At 43.2% G+C, this 26,230-nt stretch overlaps 1 protein-coding gene across 8 annotated transcripts in view; it reads right to left on the bottom strand.

The window, feature by feature from the left end:
- Window positions 1–26,230, bottom strand: part of Ntrk3 (neurotrophic receptor tyrosine kinase 3) — a 387,384-nt gene that overhangs the window by 146,574 nt on the left and 214,580 nt on the right. For all 8 annotated transcript variants that reach the window (XM_063287704.1, NM_019248.2, NM_001270655.1 and 5 more), the window contains one exon: window positions 23,662–23,850. In XM_063287704.1, coding sequence (XP_063143774.1) covers window positions 23,662–23,850 — 189 coding nt within the window. The remainder of the gene's footprint in view (window positions 1–23,661; window positions 23,851–26,230) is intronic.

Raw genomic sequence — 26,230 nt, forward strand, 5'->3', positions numbered from 1 at the left:
AAAATTCAGATGTAACACAGTGAGAAAAGAAGAGGCCATAGCAAGAGGCACAAATAATCTGTCTCCAGGTGTTGTTGTTATGAAGGACCATAATCCAGTGTCACCAGGTCCTTCTGTTTCCAGGGAAAGGAAATACAAAGGTCTAATGTGAATGTGCCTGGATTTTGCTTTTGAAAATACTGGCATGCTTTGCATGAGTCAAATAACATACTATTATGTATTTCACATGGCCCTGGGGTTACTAGATTATAACCGTTTTCTTCCAATAGCCAGTGAAATGCAATGAAGATGAGAAGCTAAAAAATTCCCTTAAGGACGCACAGCTGAAGTGCTAGAACTGGGTTAGAACTCATGGCCAGATCACCTTATGTGAGGATCCATAGCCTCAGGGTTATAGAAGACACTTCTATGTCCTGACAGAGGCCTGAGATGTGGCTAAAAGAACAAACCAGACAGCCCTAGGACAGATCTATCCAGAGAGTCAAAATACTGCCTTTGCCAAAGTCCATGATGTAGAAAGAAGTCTTTCAAGTAATCAGGCATAGAACTTGGCCCCCAACTTCCTTCAGATCCAGGAGCCAAAGTCCCTCTTGCCTCCTTTTTCTTATCTATGGCCTGTCCCCCTGGACCAGGCTCCCCTCAATCCTGCCAATGTAAGGTCACTTTGACCCATCTGATCCAGTCTTAGAGGACAGAACTCCTTGCCAAACCTGTGGTCCCATCTCTGTCTAGTCCTCCTGCCCCCAAGCACTATCTCTCTCCTTTTACAAAGAAGCCACCTTTGGGTGTTGGGGCCCAACAGCTCTTCCACCTCCCTTTCCCAATGTTCTATTTGAAAACTTTTACTGCCTCTATGCTTTCTTACCCCGTGTTTTCAGAACTTCACTCACCATCTCAAAAATGCTTTTAAGCTGGGTATGTGGTGCATGCCCACATTCACGGCACTTGAGACAAGAGGGTTATGAGTTCAAGGTCACCCTGGCTTCGTTAGAATATCCTTTCTTAAAACAACAAAAACAATAATAATGAGAACTGTAACAAGGATTTAAATGTGACTCTTCTGGAGACAATGGAGAGAAGTATGACATTAAATTGGCAGTTCTTTCTCTAAGATATTTTAGTATCTTTTCCTTGCACCAGAAGAAAATGACAAGAAGAATACAACCATACCTGTTGTTGCACACAGTGAATAATGTATTGAAGATATTCACAAATTACTCATAGGTTCTGTTCCCACATACCATACAATAAACAATGTGGGAATGTTTTATTTCTAAAAACATACATTATTTATGTATACCTAAGTTCCAATAAGAGAACTTAAAAAATATAAGAACAAAATATATTTTACTGCCCATGCTATAGAATTTACACTCCTCCCCCCACACACATATACACAAATTATCAAAGAACTTCCATACCAGAAATAACCCAGAAGCCAGAGGTCTAATTGCACTCTCCAGAGAAGACACATGGCAGAGTTTCTGGCTAACTCGCCTTGATCCCACATGGTGGGTTAATAGCAGCTACCTGAGTGTGACTCAAGCTCTTCAGCTCATACACATGGTGACCTGCATACTGCTCATGATGGGAAAAACACTCCCTGGTGCTTGCCAAATGTTCTTCTCTCTGCTCTTTCCTAATTTGGAGCTTTTTTAGAGGGCATATTCTTATTCTTTGATTTAGACTGAAAATGGCTGAGCATCTCTAAGTACCACAGACGGGCCATTATACTGCCTTCTGTCCATCACATAAGCATGAGGGACTGCGGAGTCTCTCCCCAAATGCACCTCCCCACCTCTGCTCACACTGCCCCTCCCCCAACCTGAGATGACTCTTCCATTGCCACCTGTAATCCCTATTCATCAGTATGCATTCACCAAGAAAAAAGAAAGAAAGAAAGAGAGAGGGAGGGAGGGAGGGAGAGAGAGAGAGAGAGAGAGAGAGAGAGAGAGAGAGAGAGAGAGAGAGAGAACGCTCAGCCTCCAGCTTGCTTTACAAAACTCAAAACAGAGGGACTGAATCAGTTTAGCTGGGAAACTATTAAAATGTGCCTCTATTCATGAGTCTATGAGGGAATTACAAAATATGCATATTTCATTTTGAACAGGAAGAGGTTAGATGTATTTAAATTCAATATACTAAAGGATATTTGCCGTGTGCATGTACTTTCAGAACATTGGGGAATCATGATTACATTCTTACTAATCTGATATTTTCTGACAGAAATCACCTCCTTGACCTTAACAGTGGAGTGAAATTTCAGGACTGTGTTGTAGTGGGTGAGCACGCCTGCAAAGCCATAATTAGAGGCACATAAGCTCTAGAGCTGCAATATAGTCGGTCACCAAGTCAAATCAGTATGACGCAGGGAGACATTTCCTACTATGCACTATTCCATGGAAGGGAAAGTGTCATTTACAGTTGATGTCATCACAAATATTCAGGATCAAGCACCCATCTGGATGCTCTATAAGGCAGAGAACCATGACACCACCCTATAGCTAGAAGTTATAGGCAGCTTCCTCAGTGCAGACAGCTGTTCCAAGTCCCTTCCACTGTCCCTTCATTTAATACATACAAAGACTCAATGATACAGTCCTCCATTAGTCCCAGGAGACTCAGAGATGACTTAGTAGCCATTTAAGTGTTCACATCTACACTGCTCCAATCCTGTTTCTTCCCTAAGCCCGGCAAACCTCTCTGTTTGGAGGTTTCAATAACCACTTTGAAATCACATGTTGAGCCAAGACAAGGGGTAAGAAAACAAGTTAGGGTTCTTGTTTATATGACGGTAACAAAAAAAAAAACTATTCATACCAAAGCAGCTACATCAAGATGAGCCACTGTTCCCCTGAGTTCACATCACATGCAATAGAATCCGGAACTTAAATATTCAGCAATGTTTACTAAACAAATAATTTTTAAGATATACTATCAATAATTGTACACAAACACCTAGTCTTCAACTATTTTAGGACAAGGGAACTTTTCGAAGTAGCACAAAGAGTTTAAAGAGTGCTTCTTGCATTTAGACACACACAAATTCCCAGGTGTGTGGCTTGTTGAAGCAAGATTGTGCAGCCCAAGGTCCAGAGTTTAAGACTCAGAAGTGTGGAGCACATCCTGAGAATCTGCGTTCTTAACATGATCCAAGGCGGTACTGATGTTTCTGCTCTGGGGACCAGACTTTAAGAAGCACCGTCTCAGAGTCTCCTGAAAATCTGTGGTAGATAGCTTAGGACCACTGAGAGTGTCCTCCTTTGGATCAAGGCATAATTAAACAGCAAAGATGTGGGATGAAACCCTGGTCCCCTAGCACAGAGACCTATGTGAAGTGGACTGCTCACCTGGTCTAGTTGATTAAGAAGCCATAAGCAAAAGACCATATTCTTGGTTGTACATTATTAATCAATTTTCCACAAAACAATGCAGCGCAGGAAGAGTCCCCAAGTGCTGTCCATCAACTATAAACTCTGAGAGATCATTTAGAAGTGGAGGAGTAGAAATGAATCCCCTTTGTGATCTGACAGCAGTTAAATAGCCAGAAAGCTGCATAGGCATCAAACAGTTGCAAGCTTGCCCCCTTCCAATGCTGTTAAGAACCAAGACACTACTCAAAGATCCATCACTTGTAACTGGCTTTTGAGATCATATTCAAAGACTCCAATGGCAGCAGAGTCTGGGTTCAGGAAACCAGAAGAAACATTGATAGTAATGCCATGTCTTCCAAGAGTTGGTGGGGCTGAGAGGTAGTGCTCCTTGAAGCTTACTCCCTAAAATAACCAGAAGAGCTCCAAACAGAAGGAGTTATTTGAGGGTCTTAAAATTTGTAGGAGTGTTGGAACAAACTGTACTTGATAAGGTTCAACTGCAGAATTCCCCAAAGACTGTAAAACCAATTTCTGTAGCAATTACTGCACCTGAGCCAGACGGTTCACTTTTGTCAGACGTTGCTTATTAAATGGCCCAGACAAAATCAACTTCTTTGGGAGAAATGAAAAGATTGCATTTCCACTTACAGGTTCAGGAAACGTGAGAAATACCGAGAGACAAGAGCTGCTGGCTTTACGTCCCTTCTTCCAAACATGTATGTGGGTTAATGCCATTAAGATGTGTGCCTAGCCCTCCATCTCCTCAGCTATGAATATTACTAAGGGTTTTTGTTTTCCTTTTGTTTTGTTTTCAGGTTTCAGAGAATAAAATTTCTGGGTTATATAAGGAACTTCTGTGAAAGAACATGGATGATCAGGAAGGAAAATGTCTCTTAGTCAAGTCCTACTGCTGGAAGAATTTTTGGTCCAAGACTTAAAGGCAAAAAAGTGCAAGTGAGGATCGTATTTCCAATGTAAGAGTCTGGTTATAATACTGAGCCTAGCTAGGACCTGACTGCACAATTGCTTCTCAACACCAGGACAACACAGACCCCTCAAGTTTTGAGAACTGGCAGCTTCTGGGTCCTTACCTTGTTTAGTGCTCTCGCAACACGGGAGCAGGCTTTTTGCTGCAGCATGGTCCCTGGCCCTTTGCCTCTCCAGCTCAGGGGCTTTTACTTTTTTTTTTTAATCTTTTTTAAAAGCCAAAAGCATTGATCTATCTGTGTTTAGAACTGTGCACAACAAATGAAGGAATACATTTCTAGGTGAACAGGCAGAATTGCTAGTTTCAAAATCTAGGCAAACTTCCATTTTTATAAACCTCTGAAGGCAATATAAATAAATCAGGAGTCGAACTTGCTAGCAGAGATTGCTAAGTCTCATTTTCTAAGTACTGCCTCTATGATGAAAGGCAAACCCAGAGGGGGATTTCATCTCATTCCTTCCTGGAGCAAGGGTCTTCTTTATCCACTTGAATTTGTCTCTGAATAACCTACTTTGTTTGATCTCTGTATTTTTTTAAAAATTTGTTTGCTAGATGGGTTCAAGTAGCCTAGGATGGCCTTGAACTCACAACCCTTCTACAGTCCACTGAGTGCTGAAATTACAATGGTTCCATCATCTGTCTTAAAAAGTCTTTTTCCTCTCTCTCTCTCTCTCTCTCTCTCTCTCTCTCTCTCTCTCTCTCTCTCTTTTCTCTTTCCTTCTTTCACCCCCTCTCTCCTCCTCACTCCCAACGTCCCTCCCTCACTCCCTCCGCAATCATAACCTACTTTTAAGAAACTAGTAGTAGGCACTAAGATAAATATAGGTTTGAGCTATTTAAGTACAAATCTTACAAATGCATAGTTATATAATTACTTAATAATATGCTTCCATACATCTACAGGCTCCATCTTTACCAGAGGTCCTTTTAGAGTCATCCTGATCTCGAAGCCCACATCTCCAAAGCCCTGTTACCATCCACTGCTCTTCCTCCACATAGAAATGTCATTACTTGGCAGGCCCTCCTTTGCAATTCACCCTGTTCAGTTTTTCCATCGCTTTCTAGTTCCAATACCGCCTCCCCTGTGAAGCCCTCACTCACACCTCTGCACCTCTAACTTAAACAAGCAGTTGCTCTGTAAGCACGCTCAGCTTTTCAGTTGCAGGTCTCTGTGACACACTCTATTTTATACGTGTGGCTTCAGGAACTATTTATGGTCTCCCCAGCTGGAGTGTGGACTCCATCACTTGGGGTAGAGCCTACTCTGTTTACCCCTCAGTCTCCTGCACTGAGTCTGCAGCAAAGTGGTTACTCCATAATTAGATGCTCGGCACACACTATCCTTTGCCCTCAGTTTTTACAGATGCTACTTTCCAGTTGCCATTGTCATGGAGAACAAAAGGGTATGTCCTTATTGGCTTGCTACTAGCTCCTCAATGACACCAGGGCGGATCCTGCCCAGCCACACACGGACATAGCCATTGAAAATGATTGCATCATTTGTGTGTTTGCATGTATGTGTAGGCACCAGCCTATCCAAGTGTATGTGGGTGCATGTGTGTGTTCATGCATACCTGCATATGTGTATGTGTGGAGGCCAAGGGATAGGTTTGGGTGTTGCTACTTAGGTGCTGTCCAAACTATATGTTAGTGGGGTTTTCTTTTCCTCTTCTTGTTAGAATTTCTCACTGACCTAGAACTCACCAAACAGGGTAGACCACCTGGCCAGGGAACCCAGCGTTCTTCTTGTCTCTACCTCCCTAGTACAGGGATTATAAACACAAGTTACCAGGTATTGTCACTTACAAGGCAAGCTCTTTACCATCCCCCCAGCTGCGTTGCTTTCAATGACTTGAAATAAAGGTCTATGAAATATTGTTAATTAACAAATTTGGACTTTAAAACTATATTCGAAATAGTCTCATCTTTATTATGATACGTGTGTATGCTAGTTTTTGTCTGACTATGTTATTTGCTTATATGTGTATATATGTGAAGAAAACAAGGCTGGAACTTAATATACCATTCATCACTGCATGCCATTAAATGTAGCCTGAGGTAGTTCTTCTTTCCTTCCCTTTAACTTTCCTGATGCCCCTCCAATATTTACACAGAGTATGTCTTCTTAAAAACTAAGCACAAATGTTGAATGTTATTTGATTATTCGTTTACTAGACTACCCCCTAGAAAAGAAAATCACAGTTGAGAGTTAACAGATTGCTGTCAACCATGGATGAGATGCTGAGAAGTCGTCCCAGCCACATTTAAAGAACTAATGGGGAACCCCTAAGGACTCTTGGTCAGGATATATGAGAACAAGGCAGTTTTGTTTAACATTCAAGAATTTACACTTGCATAGTGAACTTTGCTAAATGGTTGATCGTCCCATTTTGCCAAGGAGATGTATCTGGGTCACTCTGCAGGCAAGCCTGTTTCAGAGGTCAAACTGCACAGCAGTGCCTTCTCTAGTTGGGTGCAGGACACGCCCCCTCCCTGGGGTCTCTCCTCACTGCCTCTCACCATTTACATTCCAAGGATGTAAAATGACGAATACTTTCAATACAAGAGACCTGTCATTTATTTATTAGCTGGGGACAGGCTCTGCAGCCGGGAAGGATGCATTATAAATCAAGTCCTTTCTCAGCCATTAAAAATTAATACAGTTCATAATGCAGAACGTCAGTAATTTCTTTATTAGAGCAGATCACTGGCTTTTTTTTCTCCTAGGTTTTGTTTTTTACTCCCCCACCGCCCTTCCCTTGAGCATGCTGCTTTTTTTTTTTTTTTTTTTTTTTTTTTTGATGACTAGCTGTGTATAAACTACCCTAGGGAAGGGCGCCATAGTCTCTCTGTGACAGAGGTTAAAATGGAAGACTGTAATCTCCCCTTAAAAATGTAATATCACTCTAACTTCCTCATAAGGCTCATATGTGACAGCTCTGATTTGTTTCAGACCCACCCTGCACCCAGAGTGGAAGGCACAATGGCTCCATTTAGACACAAAGGGAAGAAGGCATGTTGGGAGGTCTTGTGTGACATGTGTGAACTGATGGATGCTCCCTCACAAGAGAGTTTTTCTTTGTGTTCCTATCATCTCCAAATTACGTGGCACTGACAGAAAGAAACAGGAGCAAGCAACAAAAGTCCAGCCCCTGAGGGGTACTTCCCCCACTGGCAGCCTGGATCCAGAGATGCTGCTAGGTGGGGTGCTGCTTGACTGCCCTGAAGGCTAGCAGGCTAAGCCTCCAGGAAGACCCACCTTGGTTCTCTCAGTGAACAGCAGCTTCAGAGGGGTGAGAGTTTGGAACTAGGAAAGCTCTGCTGCCCTTAACTTCAGAAGGGATAAAAGGGAAATTCCAACATATACACTGCCTTCACTCCACCTTAAAAGTAGAAAGGGAAAGGGGCCAAGGCAATGGCTCAGTGGGTAAAATGATCGCTACTCAACATGGACGACCTCTTTTCAGATCCTCAGAAATCAAGTAAAAGCTGGACACAGTAGCACAACTGTTTACAACCCCACAGAAATCAGAGGCAGACCGACTTGCCTGAAGCTCATGGGCCAGTCAGCTGGGTGTATAAAGGAGTGAATAAGAGAGATCCTGTCTCAAATGAAGATGCTGGCCAACACATGGGGTCCTCTGACTTTCACACTTACATAATAGCATGTCCATGCTTTCTCTCTCTCTCTCTCTCTCTCTCTCTCTCTCTCTCTCTCTCTCTCTCTCTCTCCATGGTTTGAGTGGTAAGTCTAACCATATCAAACTACTCACAACCATTGTTGACAGGTTTGAAACCATTTTACATCTGGCCCCGTATCAGCACTTTGAACCCTGTAATGCCTTTGGAGAAGGGTCTTACTGAGATAAGCAGTGTGGCCAAAGATCTAGCTCTCATTCAGTGCTGATGTCTTTGTCAAATCAGCCAGAACTGAGTTAAAAACTCCTTGGTAACAAATCCCCACAAATCCCCAAGCACATATTTAAAATCTATTTCAGAATTACACTGAGCATAATTCAACCAATCAATGAGCCATTAGGAGTTTTGTCCCAACACTTCTTCATTACTAGTGGCATTAGGGCCTCACAACTCAGCAGAATCCCATAGGAAGAGTTGCTGTATCACCAGTGTTTCACGGTCTGGAGGCAGAAGCAAATACAGTGCCTGGGGAGAGAGCTGGCTACAGTCTGGGTAACAAATTAACCTACACAGCCACCTGGGAATGACTCCAAGGAGACTCAGGCAAGCAAGAAGAGACTGTGGCTCCAAGGACCTTGATCTTTCCCTTCTATTGTACTTCTCCCATCTCCTCAGCTGCCCATCTGTAGCTGGTCTCATCTTCCAGGAAGCCTGCCTCCCTCATAGGAGGCAAATCTACACTGTATTGGCAGTGAGGGTGGTGTTGAGTCCCATAGGAGCTCAGGAATGCTTAAAGGAGACTAGCACTGTTGCTTGCAAGTCAGTACCACACTAAGCAAAACAGCACATGTCTGAAATCCTTCAAGAAGATACTCAGTCTACTTGCACCTAAAAACGAAGTGCAAGTGTAGTTCAACCATCAGTCCTGGGTTAAAGGAAAGAAGCTTGAACACGCATGGGGCTGGGTTTGATCACCAAGCATCTTTGAACAAGTCCTTCAACTTTGAGTTCCTAGACCATCTGTCCTTGTCAAAGGAAAGAGTCGTATTTCAGTCCTGGCTAATTTAATGCAGAAGGAAAGACTGCCTGAGACAGACAAAGAGGGTGGTGAGCCTTCTATGTCACAGTTCCGTCATGGTCATGTACTAGCTATGAGACTACAGCATGTCACTTCCTCTGCCTTAGTTTCCTCATCTAGGAAATGAGGACAGCCAGAGTGCTCACCTCCGAGAGTTCGGTAAGAATTAAGCTACTGGCTAATTCATTACCTTTAGAGTGTCACTGCCCAACCAACAGGAATCACTCACTGCTTGATTTAGGCCCTACTATTGAGATAACAAACTTCTAGGTTCAGAGTTGCCCCTCGGTCAGATTTCAGTCTACTGAATTTACTTATCTACTCTTCCTTTATGACCCACTTCCCCATCAACCCACTCCCACCTACTTCCCAAAAACTGCATCCAAAGTTGACCCCAGAAATTCACAAACAGGTCCAATTAATCCCACGTGTAGACATTCTTGCCTGGGTATTAAAGCACACCCCTGAAGTTAGTAAAAGCCATCAGTCCCACAGTGATAACAGCAACCATAAATGACCAGTACTGTCTCCCTACAAGGACAGTGATACAAAATAAGAACCATATGGGCTCAGTGCTTCATCTTTCTGCCATGTGTACCTTCTAGGGTTCCTTCTCACTCTAAGAAGGAAAGGCATTAGCATAGCTGAAGAGTAGGTCACCACATTTTATTCACTGAGTGGGACTGAGGATCTCCCCTCACCTCTAATGGTCACTATCATGTTCTCCTGGAAGAACCTTGATTATATGAATGGGTTCACTCCCTCCACACTCCCATAAGGGGATACATACCTCAGAGAAAATGACTTTCATTCCCAGATCCAGGATAGACTCTTGAAGAGCCTAAAGTGCTTAGGAGTGGCTGGCTTTAGAATAAATATGTGACATAGTTCTTGCCAATGAACACGGGAAAGAAAAAGTATCTCAACCTCAAACCATAAGGGGTGTTACCATGTTGGTAAATCAAAACCAACAAACAAATAGGAAAGAGAATCCTAACACAGCAGAGCTGGAATCCAACTTGGAACCTTTCTGAATTATTTACTTGATCTAAATTATTATCAAGTTCATTATTATCTAAGCCTAGCAGGGAAGAATTGTGGCCTATTACTTTCAGATAAAAATATCTTAACCAACATAATCAAATGTTCAAAACATAATATGACCAAGACTCAGGCTACATACATTGGCATCTGAAGATACAGTAATAGGCATTAAACCCTGATTCTAAAAGCCCTTGTGCTGGCACGGGTATAGGAGACCTCAGTTCACAGCACTTAAGCAGTACCACACATGTGTTTGGGAGAGATGAGCTTCCATGAAGCAAAACAAAAGGAGAAAGTAAACCATAGACTCGAGAGAACAGATGACCCCCTCTGTGAATCTCACTGTGCTCTCCAGTTGAGTCCCCAGTTTTCCAGTTCAAATTAACCCAAAAAGAAATTTTACAGGGCCCTGAGCTCATCTGCATCAACCGTTTTCTGACACCCAACATTTTGCAGTTCTGACTTCTAAGAATATCTCTGAAGCTGTGGATCTGAGTATAAAATGCTATTGCTTGGATTTGCTTAAAGTGGCAAGAGGGCAAAGTTCTTAGCTTTTTGAAAATAACTACAAACTTTGAGAGCATAACATTTTGGTGAGCATTAACCTGATGATCCCCTGAGAAGGTACTTCTAGCAAAACTTGCAATGATTTTTGTAAGCAAGGATAATCACATGTCTGACTATATGCAGTTGATTAACAATTTTCAAATTCTCCTAGCAGTTCATCTCATAATGGCCATAGTTGACGAGGCAGGCTAGGACAACCCACGTCCATATCACTGTCTATTCTGCAGAATAAAGTTCCACCGTGACCAGTGGTGTAGTTCATTCACTCAACTGCAAGAGCTTGGCCCAGCCACTCAGCACCAAGGCCATCATATTTCCTTCTAGAGAGGAGCATTTGTTTCTACCTTCCACACAGTGGTCAGGAGACAGTGGTCCTGAATGTTATCTGGACCTTGGGTTGCCCTTCTCCTTAGGAGATTTCCCACTTGAAATGTCAGCTCTGCCCAGAAATGAGAAACACAGTGAAATTCTGGCAATGACCAGTATCTCCTGACATGGATGTCAGGCAGTGTCTGAAGTGTCTGCAGAGGCTCCTAGGTACAGAATAGGAAATGACTCCTGATCCCTGTAAATAGGGCCCGTTGGTACTCTGCCAGAAATCCTAAAGAGTGCCACATCCTAACTCTGATTATTGCCACTGGATGCAGCCTCTTCCTGTCCCTCCTAGAAGCTTAAGAAAAAATATGATATTATCTGTGCAAAAAGGGGTCAGATCCATCTGGGCATTTTCAGAGTGAATGACATCATCTGCCTGAAGGCAACAGGAGACACCAAACTCTGGGATGGTTAGAATATGGTCCACTGCTTGTTCATGTTTACAGAGACAAAGACAAGCAAAGCTCTGACTCAAGTTCGTGGTATGATACATTTGGGAAAACTGAAGACCCAGTTTATTGGTTTGGTTTTTGAGTCAAGGTAACTTCAAATCTATCCCCTTTCCTGAACTACCTAAGAGCTAAATTAAGGATGTGACACTCCACCCAGGCCAATGTCCTTCTTTGATGTTGAAATAATTTTAGTGCCCAAGACTTAAGAATCCCACAGGAAGACATATATGCAATAAGTGTTCCCAAATGTATTGGACCATAGAATTTGGGGGAGCTACATAGGAAATGTCTAGAGCACCTCTGTATTATTTCTGAAATCCTGAACTAAAGGAAGTTAGAAGAAGATGCAAGGACAACTGGATTCCTGGGTTCCTGGCCAAGGAGAGAGTAGAACTTGGGGTCTTAGTGACTGAGCATTGGGAAAAGATTACAACGTGAACACGAGCATCGTGGCACGCTCGGTACATCCTCCATCCTCCCATGTAGATGATGCATGATCATTCACAGGTACTAGAAATGGTGAAAATGATAATCATTTTCTGCTGGACAGGTCTTCTGGAAAGAGAATCCTAATAGTGACCACAATTAATCATGGAGAACCTGTTGCCCTCAAGATTGGATATGGCCTCTTTTCCTTTTCCGGCTTTTTAAAAATAAGAATTCTCTTTAGAAAGCATAGACTGGTGAACACATGAGCATGTTCCTCCTCACCTTCACAATCTAGCCATGTGAGATGGACATTTTGATGATGGCTACAATAAAGCTAAACACCACGAACATCATTACTGTTCATCATAACTTCTACTGCCTAGACTTCCCAAGTCACCCGAGGTGGAATCATAAAATTCGCAGGTGAGTAGGTGGGGCTAAAAAAAAAGCACATTGAGTATAGGATGCCAGATCCAGAAACACAGCCATCACATGCTCTCTCTCATATGAGGCTCCGAGCTCCAAAGGGGTGTGTGTGTGTGTGCGTGTGTGTGTGTGTGTGTGTGTGTGTGTGTGTGTGTGTGTGTGTATGTGTGTATGTGTGTGTGTGTTGTGTGTGTGTGTGTGGTGTGCATGTATGTGTTTGTGTGTGTCTGTGTATGTATGTGGTGTGTGTATGTGTTTGTGTGTGTGTATGTGTGTGTGTATGTGTGTGTAAGAGAGAGAGAGACAGACAGACAGACAGACAGACAGACAGACAGACAGAGAGACACAGAGATTGTTCTTGCTCTTTTAAATAGATTAACTGTTTTATTATTACTTTCATTACTTTAACAAATAGTTTTTCCTCTTTTGTGTTTGGGAGGGAGTATGCATGCATGTGTGTGCACATGTATGCACAGGTGTGCCTGTCTGTGCACTTACGCAGAAGCCAGAGGAGAATTGGGACTATCAAACTTTACTGCTCTCTGCTGTCATCTTTTAAGACACTGCCCCTCAGTGAACCAAATTCTCACTGTTTTGATTAGGCTGACTGGGCAACAAGCACCTAGGATCATCCTGGTTTCATCCCCAAGTCTGGGGTTGCTGACATACAAAGTCAGGCCTGGCTGGAGATTCAAACTCAAGTCATCATGCTTTCACAGTGACCTCTCTTGATTAGTGAGAAATCTCCCCAGTCCTGCAGACACTTTGTCTTGAATTTTTAAACTCAGCTCCCAAAATGAGTATTTCTGCCTCCTAACCAACAAGGAAGGTAACTCCCACATCCTTCCCTTTGTGTCTGTGTTATTTGCTGGGAAGGGCAAAGGATTGTTCTAAGGAACAAGGCAGAGATCATCATTAGTCATAGCATTTCTTGTCTAAGCAAGATTCATAGAGAATTCTCTGTGTGCTAAGTCTTCTTGGGCATTTCTAGACTTTGAAATGCAAAAGATGAAGCAGACTGTGATCCCTCCTACTGCAACTGGATGGATCGCATGTGTTTAGAAGCAGCAATACCTGTGTGTCACAAGTTCAAGGCTTGGCAAAGGCATGAAATAGCTCACATTGGCTTTAAGTCCAAGCAACCATCTTCAGCTCAGTTATAAAGCCCATCTTTGGATTACTATATGATGTCTATGTGTCTCAACTAGTTCAGAATTATTGCCCTTTAAAGTTCTAAATCAGTGGCTAAGGAGATGGCTCAATAGAAAAATGCCAGCTGCATATGCACAAGGATCCAAGTTTGGATCATTGGTACCACATAAAAATGCTAGACATGGTCACACCCATCTGGAACCCTACAGTAGAGTTGGGGTTGGTAGACATAGAACCAGGTGTATCTCTCCTCCCTTGTGTTCATCCAATCTAGCTAATGCTGAGTTCAGTGAGAGACTGTCTCAAATAATGAAGTATGATAGAGAAAGATGCTCAGTGCAACCTCTGAACTCTTCTACATACTTACATAGAAAAGTAACTAATAATAATATCAATATAAATAATAATAATAATAATAATAATAATATCTTTATACAGACTCTGTATCTGCAATTGGTCAAGAAGAAAAGTAAACTTATCTCTGAGAAACAATGAGCTGCAAAAAAAAAAAAATCTCAGAAGGGAAGTCAATCTTCCCACTCCCTAAGGAAAAGGCTAAGGCTAGAACACACCAGGAAGACAGAGTCCTGCTGCATCTAGACATCTGGAAAGGAAACAAAGTACCCATTTCACAGCCTACTCATTTGACTCTGCTGGGTACAGCTCCCCATGGACTCACATTGTACCATGAAATGACATCCTCCAGGATGGCTGGAGACCTTATCATTCCTCACCTTCAACCCTGAAGTACACCCTTATCCCCCAAGTACATTTTTTATCCAATTACTATGTATTTACAGTGAGCATAATTATACCTCATTACTTAATTAGCATGACCATGCAGTTTCTAACTTTAAGTATGTGATTATGGCCGTGAAGTACAAAACAGACGAGGTCATAGCTATCAACCGAAAGGCAGGCGGCCTTGGCCCAAGGAGATGAACCTGAGTGTCTCTTTGTGACAGGTGGTTAAACCTTTGACATGCATGCTCAGGTATATTTAGGGTTTTTAAATCATTTGGAGTGAATATGGATATTTAATTTCATGTCCCGATGTAGGGGGTATGTGTTATCACAAAACAGTATGGTTGAGCTGTATCATACCCAGGGGATGAGGATATTTGTGTCTAGAAATGGGTATTCTCTAGGGGTTGAGAGCCTCAAGACAAGTGTGTGACTATATTTGCACTTCAGCTTAATTAACAAGACTTAATTCCCTTGACTCCCAAGATGTCCCGTCCTGGCCCTCTCCAGATCTTCAAAATAGAAAGGAAGCTAGATATTCCAAACCTGGCATCACAGACCTCTCGGAGATCTGCTAAACATCCCAATTAAACCTGAAAATGGGATGGGAGAGAAACCAGAGATGAGCAATCCTAGCTTACGTTCATTTAAAACATTCCACAAACTACTGTCTGGAAATCTGGGCCTTGGAATGCCCAAACACTAACAAAATCTAATACCTACATATCACTGATGCCTTCATCAAGATTCAGCCCATGGTTCCCCTAAGGGTGCTTGTCAAGATCAACCAGCATAAGAAAGGAGGAGCACATCAGAACCCCGCACCTCCACATCGGTCTCATCCCTACCGTGTCACATCTTGCCAGTGTCACCTCACCCATCAGCCACAGGCAGCACACCCCTCCTCAAATATGGTAACCTTCCTTTGTCAGTTGCATACTTCAGGGAGCTCCCAGATCAGCCCTTTAACCAGAGCCCTTTCTTGCCATTAGTAAGGCCAGTCTGAAATTCTGCAGAAGGAAAAGCTAGAAAGGTACACTCTGCCTCTGCTGCTGCAGCTGCTCTTGTGGTCTCAGATATTGGCTCTAGGAGAGGCCTGCTCTTCCCAGACAAAGAAGCCCATTTTCTATATTTTATGTGCAAGTCTGTGATGCTGAGCTAAGTGGCTAGGGAATAAACACCCATCATTACCCTGAGCTAAGCGATGTTTGTTAGTACAGAGGTTGACAGAAATCTATATCATGCAGATGCACTATTAATACTGCATTGCACACACAGGCTCTGCGCTCCTCTCTGCAGCTGGGAAACCAGCCCTGGCAGTTTCTCTTCCAGAAAAGGCAAGTTCCATGACTAATAAGCCCAGAAGCAAAGGAGGAAACAAGCCACTTACTCAACCCCATAAAGGCCACAGGCTTGAGTCTCCTTGGCTCTGTTTTCTGGTGTGGAAAGTTCATAGGTGAGAGTGGGAGAGTATACAGGGAAGTTGTCTTTGGGAAATGAGGAGGCCATAAGACTCTAAACAGATATATTATGGCTGAAGAAATAGAAAGGGGTGGGACCTGCACTTTAGTCTCAGCTTCTATACCTAATATGAGACTAAAAAATGTCTGTAAACTGAGCAGGTGAACAAAAGAGAAAAGGACTTGGCAAAAAACCAACAGATAGAGGAGTCTTGACAATCTCATGAGAGAGGGGGGCTGTGGAGATGTCAGGTCGAGCTTCCATGTCCTCTGTGGTGGAAGGAAGGAATGAACATGAGGTTGGCCAGCCAGGAGCGGCTCAGAGTTGAATGCAGGACTTTCCTTCAAAAATCGAGACCCACAAGGAAAGTGAGAATTGGGGAGCCAGCTTGAAGGTGTCACATGGGAAAAATGAAGACATTGGCAAGACTTCAGAAAAAACAAAGAAGAAAAGAAAGTGCTAATAGTATGTGCCTTTAATCCCAGCAGTCAGGAAGCAGAAACAAGTGGATCTCTGAGTTTGAGGCCAGCCTGGTCTACAGAGAAAGTTTCGGAACAGTCAGGGTTACAAAGAGCAACCCTATCTCAAAAAAAATATATAAGGAAAACAATTAAAAAATAGTGGGTACATAAAAAGGAATAGCTAATCAAAAGTTTGAAATTGACCCACAAGAAAAGACTCACCAAAGTCTGTTAACATTCACTGACAGCTTGAGTACACTGGTGAGCCAAGGGGCCAGCTCTGACAGGAGCACACCAACTGGCCTTTGACCATGACGAGACGAAAGTGGTGTGCATTAGTCTGTGTAAACAGGCACAAGAACTGTGTCAGCATCTACTGCTGGGACAATTCAGAGTGGAAGACACTTCAGAAAGCAGACGGAGAATGGGTATACATATCCGCAAAGAATCTGAAACAGGAGATGACTAGCAGAGGCCAGTCTAATGGGAAGCAGAAACTACCTGCCTTAGTGCCTCTACTTTGTAAGACAGTCTGACAGTATCTTATAAGGCTGCATATTCTGAGCACACGATCCAGGCTTACTCCTAATTATTTACATACATAAGTACACCCACAAACCTGCACCTGAATGTTTATATGGCTTTATTGTTCCAAATGAGAAAACCACAAATGATGAAGCTATTAACTGCCCACTTCAAAAAATTTTATTCTGAAGCCTTAACTCCTGGTACCTTAGAATTGGAACTCATGTGAAAGTACGGAAACTCCAGGCATGATTATTTTAAGTGACTACACTGGGGCAGAGCAGGCCCCTAATTTTATATGCCTGCTCTCCTTGTTAGAAGCCACACGAAGATAGATGGAGTGATCCACCTGCAAATTTGAGGAACAGCCAAGGTGCTGGCTGTCTCATCAAACACTGAGAGGCTTAGAAGGATCTGCAAGGGTTCCAGTAAAAACAATGCCCTACCAGCATCTTGATTTCAGACTGTGACAGCACATTATGTTTTGTGAAGCTGATTTATCTGGGGGTGCTCTAACAAACCAATACAATGTCCTTCAGTAGGCAATTGAGTGGTAAAAGTGTAGCCTACTGAGAAGTTAGAAAGTTACCCAATAATGAAGCTAACAGGCTATGGATAGACATGTATAACTTTAAGGGCATACTGTTAAGTGAATGACTCCAACTATATGACAAATAGAAAAGACATGACATAAAAAATGGGAACAGTAAAGAGATCAGTGTTTGCTAGGGATTTGGGGTATGAAATATAGGAGATTTTTAGATCAGAACTCAGAACTGACACACACCAGGAAACACTCTTAATGAAAACTGTGGACTTTAGCTAACAGTAATTTCTTAATATTATCATAATGCTATCACCTATCAAAACTGAACCACACTCATGACAGATTTCAATGATACAGCAGCAAACTGTTATAGGGAGGGGAGAATAAATGGGGACATGTGAGAACTCTATTTTTTGCTCCAGTTTAAACCTAAATCTATTTTAAGAAGAAATTATTACCTAATGACAGGAGTAGCTATTACCTCACCTGAAGACATGGTACCTTAGCATCTCGAATCTCTAATCAAAGAGGTTATAAGTACCAGGCAAAGACTGACCCAGTCTTGTGACTAAGAATTCTGGTCAACCTTGAACATACTACACAGAAACTGTCCTCACTCCTATACAGGCTATCTATACATTCAGGAGGTATGGTGGATTGTAGGGACTCTAGAACTCTAGGTAACTGATTTGATGAATAAAGACAGAGGGTAGGCCCCATAGTTCTTATTTGTTGCTTTTATCATCCCAGGCTCAATTTTGGGAGCTGTATGATCTACAGCAAACCAACAAAACTTATACAGCCTCAGTTGCTTTATCTGTAAAATGGGGTAGCAGGCTCTTCCTTGGAAAGCCAGTTACTGGTAACTTAAGATAAAACACATCAAACATCAGCCTAGTACTTGGTCTGGATGCTGAGGTTGCAGATCAGTAACCTTGCTCAAGAGCCTAGGTCATAAGCCACCCATATTTATTAACTTCTCATAACCATAACAAATGCCTAAAATCATCAATTTATAAAGAGACAATGTTTAGATTGCCTCATTGTTCAAAAGGTCCTGGTCTGGCAAAAGTTGAACCTATTGATTTTAGAGTTCTGGAAAGGTTTGGGGTAACAGCAGTAAAGAACATAAAGTGAAGCCAAAATCACTCACCTCATGATTAGGTTGGAAAAGAAAGCGAGAGAAGACTGTCACTAAGTACCTTTTAAGTGCATATCCCCAGTATCCTAGAACTTCCACTAGACTATTCTTAATGTTTCTACCACTTCCCAAGAGTACTACCCTGAGCACTCAATCTCCAGTACATGGGCTTTGGGGGCACATTCAAGATCCAAACTACAATGTCATCTGACACATGTTTGTTAGTCTCTTCGGCCTTAGTTTTACTCTGTGTGTTCAGTAGAAACTAAAACAGTTAGATACTAATGTTCAGAAGGTAGAGATAAGTAGGTGCCCAGGGCCTACTAGGCAGTCAGATTAAAGTGCTCAGCTGACTTTAGGTCAAAGGGAGACCCTGTCTCAATAAACATGGGTGAGCCTGGGGAGTGTTACCTAAAGTTGTCCTCTAGTCAACCACATAACGCATACACATGAGCACATAATGAGAGTGCATGCATGGGTGGGGGCAATTACATCGTAGAAATGCTATAACTGGAAAGAAAGTAATTCACTGTTTGGGAAACAGTATACATTTCTGTGAGAGGTGACAGGGTGACTTAGCATCTGGTTTAAAGTCACCCAAGACTGGTACATGGTGTTTTCTGCAAGCCATGGGTTAGAAATAAGCAAAGAAGAAAACTCATGTTGGGATAGAGTGAGCCTGGGAGGGACTCACAAGTGTCTGGAATTAAAATGCTACTATAGCGCAGTATATTGAGGAAGAAAATGGTATGGGACAATGCTATACTGTGTGTGTGTGTGTGTGTGTGTGTGTGTGTGTGTGTGTGTGTGTGTGTGTGTATTATTTCAAAACAGGGAATACAGATAACAGTTAGGAAGGAATTGCCAGTCAGAAAAGAAAGGATAAAGACTGGAAGCCAAAAGCAACAGGCAAAAGCAGAATCTACAAGGCATAATGGGGTGGGGAGAGGTTTAGGAAATAGGGGGTCTTAGGAATTAGCTATGGTTAGCAGTGAAACTGAGAGGGTAACAGCAATGTGTCTGCTTCCCCCTTTCTAGAGTCTAGAAGAATGCCTACCACAAACCCTTCCGACGTGTGTATTTAGTAGAGAAGCTAACATCTTCCCAGTATGGTGCACAGATGCTAAGACAAATAGAGACTCAGAAACCTGCTCCAGCTGTGCAAAGAGATCAAAGAAAGAGAGCATTGAGTATCCTGTGGATGTGGCTCAAGAAGTGGACTAGCAATTCCATCACAGCACAAGTTGTCATGGTGAGTAGAAGAAACAGACAAACATGGTCTTTGAGGAAGAAAGCGGAAGAAGGGGCCAGACTTGGAGACATAGCCCTGTTTGCCAGCTGTGGGGCACTGACCCTGGGAAAGTGGCTAATATTACTTGGGAACAAAGGCAAACATAGACACCTGAAGACCAAAGGGATGATGAAGATGGAAGCAGATCCCCTCCCCCCACCCCTCCCACCCCCGCCAACAGCCTGTTTCCTCAACAGAAATTAGGTTCTATGAAAAGGAATGAACAGAGAACCCTAGGCTTCATAGACAACCAGGATGCCTTTTCCCCCAGCCTATGGGAAAGAGAAGAAGCCTGACTTTTCAGATGATAGCAAGCCCAGGCCTTTCAAAGATTGACTTTATTGAAGCCCACAAGATACACAAAGGAAATTCAAGACCTAATGTTATGATGCCCACATTTCATCATTGACGTTTGGACAGGTCCATTCTGTCTCATTCTGTAAGATCTAGCCCAAGACCCTCAGCCATGTGACAGGGAAAGCTATCTCCACTGTCTAGTGCTTTTGAGAATCTGGGAATGTTTACATAAATAACAAGGGACTTATTAGGCTCAGGTTGTTTCACGGGGCCAAGCAGCTTCATCTTTATTCAGGTCTTTCAGAATCCTGTAAAGCCTGAATGAGTTCAGAATAAAGACAATGTCAGATGCAGCGCATTTGTTAGGAACATAAGCAGGGGGACGCAAGCATCTGATAAGGGATTGGTACCAGGTGATCTTTAAATATCCTTACTGCCTGACACGCGATGAAAAATGCTGTGGACCAGATTGAAGACAGATAGAAAGCGAGAAGGAAGAAGCCAACCAGCATCCTAATCATTCTGGTCAGAAAGGTCCCGTGACTTGTGGTAAACACAAGAATGAAGGGGAAAAGGCACTCCAAGCTTAATCCATTGTTATAGAGGCTAGGTAATGAGGCCTGCAGCCCAGGAAGCTCTATGTCCCTGCAACACTCCTAAGTGATACATGTTAAAATGGGACAAGGGAGGTTATCATTTATCTGGTGGGGCAAGCCCTGGAATCCACCATAAAAATAATTTGGTCTCTTAATACCCCGATTTTCACTGTCTTTCCAAAGGCATGATTCCAGTCTTGCATAAGCACTGTAGCTGCTCCTGTCTATTGAGTGCCAAAGCACATATGGCTTTAACTATTACGATGGCTTCTCATCGTACACAGGGTTGTATCACAGAGTTAGGTCCCTTGAGGGATGAAACCTTGGGAATCAGAGACTCACTGTCCCTTTGCTGTTCTGCCCCTGCTTGTGTGAATCACAGGAGAAACTAGCCAAATACAATTACAATGCTCCTGCAAAGTGCTTATTGTACCACACACGTTTTCTAAGAATAATTAGCTATCCACTGAGTATTGATAGTGCCAAATGGACTGCAGCACTAAAAGGACACTTCTCTTGTGGTCAAGGGGCTTGGTCGATTGGCATCAACCCAGGATCTTCCTGTGATAAGGCTTTGTTTGTTCTCTCCAACCCAAGTCTCTGCCAAGGAACCCAGGATCTATGTCCACCAACCTCTACCTGCTCACTGTCTAGACGACCATGTTGGCTCACACACCAGAACAAGTTCCAGAAGGAGAGCTCTGCATGCTGCATGCTCCAGCTCCATGGTTTTCCTGGTGGGCTGGCTCCTTAGCTGTGAGATTTTCCCTGACATCCAAGGACACTCAACTGGTCTCAGTTTTCTCCACAGCTCTTGAGTTCCCAGGAGACAAAGGTCCTGGTGTCTCAAAAGAAACTTCCCTCCCTCGCACAAATCAGATTCATCCTTGTCTTATACTTGTGCAGATGGCATGATTAACAAAGCTCCAGTAAAGAGATATGACCCCAGGATCAGACTCTGTATATCCATGGGCCAGAGCACCCACTCAGAGCGGACTGCGATGCTCTTCAGTCAAGAGTCTGTACTTGGGAATTCGCCTGGTCATTAAAGCTTATCTGCAATCCAGAAACCAATGTCTCTATGTGAACATTCCCAGCAAAGGCTGAACAGGGCCTTAATTGTGTGTCTACAGATAGGTGTGTATGTACACTTTTAATTAGTAGACAAAATTGCTTATATTTATCACATGCAACATGTTTTAAAATTATTGTTCTAATTTTCATACTATAACCAAGTACACCCTTCTGGTGGTCTATTCCAGACTATGTTTTTCATAGACTATGTTAGTGTTTTTGTTGGTAATGTTGCCTTAAAATGGCATCTAAGCATAACTCTGAAACACAAGGTAGTGGTCAAGTGTCTTAAAGAGAAGTCTTTGTACAAGATGGGTGTTGACCAGCCATTAGTTGAGTCGTATGTGAATGAGTCAGTCATATCTGTTAACTAAGGTGGTTTTTTTAAAATAAAATCACAACATGGAAAGTTGCGTATAGGTTAGCTGATAAAATATTGCAAGCATAAGTTCACCAATATTTTCTGGGAGCATAGGTTCAGAATTTTCTAATTTACTCTCTCCAGGGACTTTACAGAAGATAAGTACCTCAAACAACAGTAAAAAAAACAAAAAAAATTATATTAAAAACATCAATGGCCAAAGAACACTACAGAGAACTGTTTTTCCTGGCTACCCCCAGCCAGTTTAGACAAGTCTGATCCCAGACAAGCACTTAGGAATGGTGCTGTTCTTTGCAGTTTTATACTATAGATCTGAAACCTTATCTCTTCCCTATGCCCGACCTTGATCTAGAACCCAGGTACCCTGTGTATGATATGCAAAGGAAGCCTCTGACAAAACACTACAGCAGATTCTAGATATGGAGGCAAACGATGGCCTGAGCTGCCACTAGAACAGCCCTGCTCAGTGTGGTAAGGCTCACTAAAAATCTCGAGCCAGAGAAATGGAAATGAAGGCTGATGGGATGACCCAAGACCTACTACTGGGCTGCTGGAAGTCCCAGCAGCAGCAGCAAGCGCTATGAGCTTTGAAGAGTATGACTCAAGTACAGAGAGCTCAGACCAGGGGGATGAACAAGACTAGAATATACCTTTTCCTATGCCTACCTCAGACTGATTGAGACATGGAAAGAAGCCACTGGTGAAAATCCCAGTAGCTGGAATGGGTCACTCACAGTCTTTGGCATTATGTCTGTATGGTGAGGCCTTTCCCTAAGAGGTTACTCCCATCCCTTCCTGGTATCCTCGCTCCCTGGTGGTTTCTCTGCACTCTGCTGAGCAGTGGGTTATTCCCTGGGAGGCAGGAGCAGTGTGAAGGGAGGACGCTGTGCATTCATATCACTGGGCACATTGAGCTTGGGGGACACAGAAAGGAAAACAATATTGGGTGGAGGGACAAGCCATCACAGCCTCAGGAGCTGAGAGGGGACCTACCAGGGGCGCAGAAGAAATATAAAGAGAGTCGCTGAAACTAACAGGAGGTGAGCAACATGGAGGAGATGGTTGCCCTGGTTGGTAGGAAGAGGGGATCCCTATAGCTTGGGCTGGAATGCTTTTAGGGAGTGCATATTTTGGGAGCTGGGCTGGGCAGCTAGAGAGCCATTTCTATTCAAAGGTACCTACTGCCCTCACTGGCTTCCCCTCCCATGGAGGCCTGTGTGGATCTTCTGATGACCTCAGAGGCTGCTGTACAGATAGAGTCGGGCCATGTGTTTGAACAGCTAGGCTGGGTCTGCAGAAAAGACCAGCCTCTTTTTGTGTGCCCCACCTTACAGGAGCACCTCTCCTTATTCAGGGCAATGCTGATCCAGGTGAATAAAAGATAGAACTAAACATAGACTGTGACCCTCCCTTCCCTAGGGATTCTGTCCACTGGCATCTCCTTATCTGGGACATTTTCTGCACTTAAAGACCAAGAGGGAGGGTCTCCTAGAAAGCGGGAGGTAGGTAGGTGAAAGGTTACCCTAGAAGGTTCCAGAACCCCAGCGACATGGTTTGCTTCCATACCACCCCCCTACAAAGAAAAGTGGGGAGGACAGAATTCAATCCTATTACTTACATGTGTCTGGCTTGTGGCAATTGTGTCCCTGACGGAAATATTGGGGGTTCTCAATGACTGGAATTCGAGTCATGCCAATGACCACTGTATCCGGCCCAGCATCCAGCGATGAAGGTGTAGTGATGCCATGGTTGATATGGTGCAGTGGGCTGGCTGAGTCCTCCTCCCCACTGATAACAGCCACAGGACCTGCACAAATCACAGGAGACATAGGATTCAGTGAGGTCATATCCATTCAGTACCAGGCCTGCCTACAGACCCTTCACTACGTTACCATCTTATTTTCAGAAGAGTACTATCCATTAGATAAATATTTGCTCAGTATCCCTGATTTCTCAACTTTGACAACTCTAGCCAAATTAATTTCCTTGAAAATAACTGACTCTCGGTCACAGAAATAGTTCCAAAATAAAAATGAATTGAAATAACCATGACATAAATCTTTTTTAATTTCTTCCCAAACTCAAATTAGTTCAAAATAATGAAACTCATAAGTTTCTTTGTTTGCACTGCAGTAACAAGGCTTAAAAACAGAACCAACCCCTCGTCTACTTGGAGCATTAAAAAAAAATCACCACTATTGAAGAGCTGGGGGGATGGCTCAGTGGCTAAAGCCCTTGCCTCATAAGCATGAGGACCTGCATTATGTCCCCAGCATCCCCATAAAAGCCAGGCATGGTGGTAAAACTTATGATCCCAGTACTGGGTAGGCAGAGCAAAGAGGATACCTAGGACATGTTGGCTAGCCATAGAACCCCAGCTAATAGACCCTTTCTAAAGAAAATAAGGTAGAAAGTGATTAAGGGAGACACCCAATGCTAACCTCACACACACACACACACACACACACACACACACACACACAGAGAGAGAGAGAGAGAGAGAGAGAGAGAGAGAGAAAGAGAGAGATCCACACACATGCATTTATGCAAAACTCCAGTGTCACCTCAAAAGTTCTTTTTAGGTAGTTTGTGGTGCCACCTGGGCATCAAGATTCTTACGGTTCTCCATGTGCTGTGGTATACAGCCATGACCAGAACCTATGATTAGGAGATTGGAGGCTCCATGACCTTCAGCATGGCCATTCACTTTCCAGAGGATATGATATGGCTTCTGCTGGTCTCTGTACTATCTTCTTTACAGTGTTGCCTCTCTTATGCCATTTTTTTTTTTGCAAATGACAGTATTTAGGCTATACCACTGTTAGCCTGGTGTAGCTGTGATAGCTGCTCTACTCTTGAAACATCTACATTGTCCCAGTGACTACAAAGCATGCACACTACATCATCACCAATTGCATCCCCACCCCCACCACTCCACTTTCTAACTCTAAGAAGAAACCCAGTGTGTAGGTGACTCCCAAGCACAAGTTGACAGAGATAATTAATGCTGCAGTCTTAGCAGAACAATGATTGTGTTTGGTGGTGTGATTCATCCATACATACAATGAAAACCCCTGTAAAGGGAATTAGCTGTGACTGTTTGTGGCTTCGTACAACTGGCGTTTTAAGTGGCTGCTTTGCTAGACACAGGGTCCCCAGACAAAGCGCCTGCTGCGATTTGGTTTTGCGGCTTGAACAATATTTCCACTGCAGAAATCCATTACATCTTACTGAAGTTTATGGAGAGAATATTTCCCATCAAACAGCGAGGTGAAGCGCCAATGAGGCAGAACTAAATGGAAGACTGGTAAATGCAAACGGCGGACCCTGGATTCCACTCCGTCAGCACAGGCAGGCTTATTCCAACCCATGACAAATGGCTGATGGTGTCTAGAGACTCTGTACAAAAGTGGCAATAAGTGGTTGCCCAAATACCCAGAGTAATCACCTGTCTTGCAAAACGGAATGTGGTCCTGCAAACAGGTTCCTCAGAAACTCATTGGGAAAAACTTCCATGGTGAGTTGCAGTGAAATGAGGAACACTAAGCCCTTGTATTAGCTGCCCCCAAAACCATCACTGAAATACAAAAGAATTGAAGAAATATTACTGCACTAGGAGAAAGAGATGAGAATAAGCAAGACATTTGAACAACATTTGGGAAGTTGGGAAGTTGAAAAATACATCAAAAGCGGGCAGTGACTCAGAGCAAAATGGGAGAGCACTATTGGCGTGTCCCTGTTGGGAGTGTGTGTACCAGGAGGAAGGTATCCAAAGAGGAGCAATGTATTCCTACAGAAGATGAATCAAAGGACACGGGAGTACTTGGATGAAGCACAGAGCTCAGCCCTTTCTTCCTATTCCTACAACAATCACATTTGTGCACAGCCTGCCTACCACTTTCCAATATCCACTCATCCTGGTACTAGAGGATGTGAGAAGACCCATCCACAGAAAGTCAGAAAGAAGGCTTCCAGATGTTGACTTTTTTTTTTCTTTTCCTGATGAAAAGCCACCCTGGAATCCTTTCGCAGTGAAGCTGGCAGTGAGCATGACAACCTCGGGCACACAACCTGGAATCCTTTCAGCTTTCCACTGCTCAGTTCCTAAATACAGAGAGACAGTGCTGTATGCGAGACCACCAGATATCTCAGAAGAGTTCCTTGCACACAAGATGGGCAGTCGGGAG

The sequence above is a fragment of the Rattus norvegicus genome, chromosome 1, assembly GCF_036323735.1.
Source record: "Rattus norvegicus strain BN/NHsdMcwi chromosome 1, GRCr8, whole genome shotgun sequence".
Lineage (NCBI taxonomy): Eukaryota > Metazoa > Chordata > Mammalia > Rodentia > Muridae > Rattus > Rattus norvegicus.